Here is a 5,934-nt window from a genome sequence, read left to right on the forward strand (position 1 = left end):
TTTTTGATTACTACATGATTCTATATGTGTTATTTAATAGTTTTGATATCTTCACTGTTCTACAATGTAGAACATAGTAAAAATAAAGAAAAACCCTGGAATGAGTAGGTGTGGTACTGTATATATGATGATGGTACGGATTATTATTATACATTGTATTGGTGACGCAATTCAATATTTATTTGTAAAGTATGCTTCGTGTTGTACATCTGGATCAATACAGACATTTATAGAGCAGACACAGAAAACCAAATGGACAGATGTTATGGTTAGCATTTTAAAACGTGTGTGAATCTTATTAACTATAAGTGAGGGATGTAAATCCTATAATCCTTTGAGACTGGAGAGTGGAGAGGAGACCTTAAAGGTGCGGTTGAATAATAGGAATAACCATTCAAGAGGTAAACAGAGGGATGAACATATTTTGTAGATTGAGGTAATTGTGTATTAACTACATGATATACCTTTGCAATCATACTGTAACAAAAAAATGCTGTCATGAGCTCATGCTTAAACTACTTCTGCATGTACATATAACCATATTGAGTCATCTCAGTGATATTATTTGCTTATCTTTGCTAAATGATGACAATGTAACCGATTGTGTTTTACTTGCACGATACAAAACAGCTCGGCTAATATATAAATCCAACCGCGATCTGCAAAAGTAGGGCAACGCGTGCGCATGTGCTTGTTTCTTGTTGGAATAGTTCTTATGCGGAAGTTAGCAACACGGAATTAATTCGCGACGGACAACAACAATCATATCGCAACTGTACGAATCAACTTGCATATTTAGCAAGTTAAGTTAAACATACGGGAGCAACACACACAATAGCATACACATCTGTGTAGGATTAGTCTAGACGAATAAATGTCTGATGTACCAGGTACTGTATACCTTTTTTCATCTTGGACTAGCCGTTGCTTGAAAATTAAGTGGAGCCAGCCAGCTAGTTAATGTAGCTAGCTACATTGCTAGCTAGCTGCCTAGGTAAAGCTAGTCAACTAAAGCGTTCAGCATTGTGGTTAGCTACTTGTAAATAGTAACATGACATGGATTTGTTTCGTATTTTCCAGAATCTTCTAACAGAGAAGAGGTCGAGGACAACACCCCTGAACCAGAGGTAAGAAATACTACATCTGTGGTTAGGAATTGTCAGTGTGTGTGCATGCCTTGCCCTATGGATGGATACCTGGCTGGCTAACGTTAGCCAATAACTAGCTAGTAGCTAGTTGTCACGACTAGTTTGTCAGGCACACGGTTAGTAGAGAACCTGTCATGACTTGTCACCAATCGTAGACTGTGTATTCTGCATCCATTGACATGTTGACACACCGACACTGTATTGGCATGCAATACAATGTATAGCTTCTTATGATGTGCATAAAACCAAGCAAGGATTATATTGTAATGTTCTTGATCAAACTAATGTTTCCATGTTTACACTGAATTTCCTCTTGATTTCTGCTAGGAGCAGTCAGACGATAGCAGTGACGACGGCGAGGCATCAGGGGACACAGAAAGTAGGTGTCAAAAACCTCAAGGTTTTGCTGTCAACACCAAAGTCTCATATTTTCATCAGAATAATTATTTGTTTATTTCGTACAGTGGATTTCCTGCGCAATCTCTTCTCTAAAACCTTGGGCATATCTGGAGAGAAGGTTTTGGATGAGCTGACTCTTGAGGGGGTGGCCAGTTACATACAAAGTGGCAAATGTGAGTATATTATTAATTTCTAACCCAGTGTGTACACATTTCATTTAGGGGTTGATGATTATGTAGCCCAGCAAACAGTGCATCTGTCAGCATCTAGGTCTAGTGTACATGTGCCATTAGTCAACACAAGAAAATAGACTGTATTAGGAATAACATCATCTGTCTAGCCTGAGGCCATATAATTTGCTGAACAACATACCAATATTTAAGTATGTTACTACAACTGCCTGACTATGTGATACTGCTTCATTGGTTAACAAGCGGTACAATCCAGGAAGTTAAAGGATTCTCTCTGCTCCTCTATCCTCCACAGGCAAAAACATAATCTGTATGGTGGGGGCAGGGATCTCTACATGTGAGTAACTCCCCCTCTTCCATAACTGTGGGCTGAACATAACATAATTAGTCTAGGCCTGTTTTGTGGACAAATAAGACACTTAGCCCAAATACAAATAGATTTCCCTCTAAATTGTGTGTATAATGTACCCACCGCTTTTGTGATGATGACACTGCCCCTCTGTCCCCCTCAGCGGCTGGGATCCCTGACTTCCGCTCCCCAGACACGGGGCTCTATGCTAACCTGCAGAAGTACAGCTTGCCATACCCTGAGGCTATCTTCCAGATAGACTACTTTAAGGTCTGAAACATTCTGTTGGATTCTTTTGGCTTAAGAAAGTAATTAGCTTGCTACACTAACGATCTGCACAGATTATTTTGTTCTTTGCTGCTATCACCACTCAAGATTTACCTCTTTCTATATCAGAAACACCCTGAGCCCTTCTTTGCCCTGGCCAGGGAGCTGTACCCAGGACAATTTAAGGTAGGATCTAGCTTATTTTCTGGCCTTTCATTTTCTTAACTTAATTTCCTGAATTGTGCAGTAGGTGCCTGTGTATTTTTAGGTATCACTAACAGCATTGTTGTTGTATGTTAAGCCCACAGTATGTCACTACTTCATCAAATTGCTGAAGGACAAGGGGCTACTCAAACGCTGCTACTCACAGGTTCGGTATTCTTTCATATCCTTTGTTCTGTGTCTGACTTAGTCACCTACAGCCTGTATTGAAGTGTTATTGGGGTCGTCCATTTCTGCCTGTGCAGAATATTGACACCCTGGAACGTGTAGCAGGACTGGAGGGAGAGGACCTGATTGAAGCCCACGGCACCTTCTACACCTCACACTGTGTCAGCTTTATGTGCCGCAAAGAGTACGACTTGGACTGGATGAAAGGTTAGTGTATTTGGTACGGTAATATCTAACTGGGGTGGTTTAACAAAACGCTGTTATACCACCTAGGCAGACACTCATTTACATGGATATACTAATTAAGTTGTCACTTAAAAGGAGGTGTTCGTGCTATTAAAATAAGTGTTGCATTCTAATCTTGTTTACCTCTGACCCGCAGAGAAAATCTTCTCGGATGACATCCCCAAATGTGACAAGTGCAGCAATCTGGTGAAACCAGGTGAGTGACTGCCTTGTCATTTACTTTTACTTCTTATCCCTCCTTACTTGAATATGCTCTCTCCCTTTTCAGTTCCTTATAGTTCAAAGTTCATACCTGTTTATTACACTTTCTTTGTAAAATACTTGATTTCTCCTTGTTCTCCATTTTCAGATATTGTTTTCTTTGGTGAGAATCTACCGAAGAGGTTCTTCACCTCAATGACCGTGGTGAGTGTGGTCTGGGTGTTGACTTGATAGACTACTTAGGTGCCTCTGTCTTTTCCATGAATGTGCAGATTTGAGTGTGTACACCCTTAATGAAGTGATGAACCATAATTAAAGGCACAGTACTGGTTCCTGTTACCGTCGTCTCCTGTTTCTTTTCTCCTCCAGGACTTTCCTCGCTGTGATCTGCTGATTATAATGGGGACCTCCCTGCAGGTTCAGCCCTTTGCTGCTCTGGTTGGCAGGTGAGTCTTTCTGTCTGACTCTTCACAGAACCATGATTATAATGTTATCTGATAGACTACTATATTGGTATAGTGTTGCGTTTCAACATTTGTCCTCTTCAACCATGTACTCAAGCATCAACAAGCTCATAAATGGTGTGTGATGGAATATATGTTTGTGTTTGCAGGGTTTCAAACAGCTGCCCCAGACTACTCATTAACCTGGAGAAAGCAGGCGGTGTAAGTCCTCTGTCCTGTCCCTCTGGATTTGCATTAGACTTTCCTTCCTCTATCCACCTCTGTATTTTAATGTGTATATCTGTCTGTCTGCGTCTCCCTGTAGGCAGATCCTCTATTAGGGATGATTGGCATTGGCGGAGGGATGGACTTTGACTCAGCGAAAGCATACAGGCGAGAAGCTATCACTTTCACTTGAACTACAGTGATAATGATGATGGTGGAGATGGTGTTGGAAGTTTTGCTGATGAATATTAATTGGTTATGATTTGTCTCTCTCAGGGATGTGGCTCATATTAGTACATGTGATGATGGATGCTTGGCACTTGCTGAGCTACTGGGATGGAAGGTAAATATACTGTACATGCTTAGTAAATACCCATATTCTATGGACCCATTCATGATAAGAGTGAGACAGAGATGGTTGAATTCGATGAAAGTTCTTGAAATCTTAAAGTAGTTTTTTTTTTTCCTCTTTTTCGCTCACCATTCTCACACTCCCTCTCTCCATTATCTCTCTTTCTCCAAGGTGGAGCTGGAAGAGATGGTGAAACGGGAGCATGAGAAGATTAACAGCAAAGCCGAAGAGAAACAGACAAATCAGAGCTCTGGAGCTGCAGGGAAGGCGGAGTCAGGGAAGGCGGAGTCAGGGAAGGCGGAGTCAGGGAAGGCGGAGTCAGGGAAGGCGGAGTCAGGGAAGGCGGAGTCAGGGAAGGCGGAGTCAGGGAAGGCGGAGTCAGGGAAGGCGGAGTCAGGGAAGGCGGAGTCAGGGAAGGCGGAGTCAGGGAAGGCGGAGTCTGAGAAGGCGGAGTCTGAGAAGGCGGAGTCAGGGAAGGCGGAGGTAGAATAACTAATGAGAGACCGGCCGGCTCCAACCCATCAATTGGCTTCAGTCTGGAAGCAGAGTTCCATACATTAACCTGGACTGTGCTCTACTGTCTGTTTTGGATTTTCTCCCTTTAGTTTGCACTTTACTAACTTCTCTCTCCTCTCCAACCTCTGTTTGACATAAACCCACCTCCTGACTCCTACTGTGTGTATTGGTCTGTCTTTTGACAGTTCCCACAGATGGAGTTTATAGCAATACACACTAGAATGATCATACTTCTCCTTCTGAGGGAGAGACCTACAGACACTGAGCTGTCAGCATGCCAACTAGCTCTGTTGAGTCATATAGTGGATGATTTTAGACTGAAATGACAAAGTATAGAGGGCATGGCAGGGTAACAAAGATCATGAATATCTGATTCATCTGCTGATGCAGTGACATAACTACTGTAAATAAAATGGGGGAAAAAGTATAATATAGCATTTTATGACTTACTATTTATAATCAATTATAATTATGGATTTGTTTTTCATGACATTGCTTTCTGTGCTGCTTGTTTCTATCAATTGTTTGAATATAATTATTTTTAACAATGTTTTAATCTATTAAGCGTACCTGTGACATTTAGTTTCTCTACTTCCTGTAGCTGTTGGTGTAGGACGGTTTCTATTTCAGCACAAATGATGCAGCAGGAAGTTACCACAGTGGTGTGAGATGATGTCGCAGTACATCTCTGGTGTTGACCAAATGCAACTCGATGCTTTCTAAAAGGTTGCGTTTGATACAAGTAAAAACACAAAATAAAGTGTCAGTCTCCCGCTGAATTTGGTATTTTTCATACACATACAGTACATTTAACCATTGAGCTCAAACACAGCTGGTGCAACTGATGTTGATTGGTACAATTGATGTTGTCTGTGACAGGGTGCATGGTTTGTTTATATGTAGAGTGTATTGTACCCATTATTTGAACAATACTGTTGTACACTTACACTTAGAATCCCATTTTTTATTCACCATCTCACACCATCTCACCCACCACACTCACACCACTTCCCTGACTCAGCTTTTAAATGGCAGTGTCTGTGAATCCATTTTGTCTGTGTTTTCACCTCTAAAGTGCAACACACAGATTTGTCTGTGAGTAAAAGAGAGGGAGATCAGTATTATTCAGGTCTTGAGAAAAAAAGGCTAAGCAGACTAATTTCTTTCTATGTTAAATGTGTTAGCAAGGTTAACCACATGGGGGTGG

The 5,934-nt window shown here is 41.3% G+C and overlaps 1 protein-coding gene across 1 annotated transcript; it reads left to right on the top strand.

The window, feature by feature from the left end:
- Positions 1–689: 689 nt before the first annotated feature.
- On the top strand, positions 690–5,506 carry sirt2 (sirtuin 2 (silent mating type information regulation 2, homolog) 2 (S. cerevisiae)). Its single transcript, XM_055879877.1, has 16 exons — positions 690–890; positions 1,081–1,127; positions 1,476–1,527; positions 1,613–1,720; positions 2,034–2,075; positions 2,251–2,357; positions 2,484–2,540; positions 2,656–2,724; positions 2,822–2,951; positions 3,127–3,186; positions 3,340–3,395; positions 3,561–3,637; positions 3,805–3,856; positions 3,960–4,027; positions 4,136–4,202; positions 4,383–5,506. The coding sequence occupies exons 1-16, from the start codon at positions 875–877 to the stop codon at positions 4,701–4,703; spliced, it is 1,329 nt and encodes a 442-aa protein (XP_055735852.1). The 5' UTR covers positions 690–874; the 3' UTR covers positions 4,704–5,506.
- The last annotated feature ends 428 nt before the right edge of the window (positions 5,507–5,934 follow it).

This window comes from Salvelinus fontinalis, chromosome 24 (assembly GCF_029448725.1).
Source record: "Salvelinus fontinalis isolate EN_2023a chromosome 24, ASM2944872v1, whole genome shotgun sequence".
Taxonomy (NCBI): domain Eukaryota; kingdom Metazoa; phylum Chordata; class Actinopteri; order Salmoniformes; family Salmonidae; genus Salvelinus; species Salvelinus fontinalis.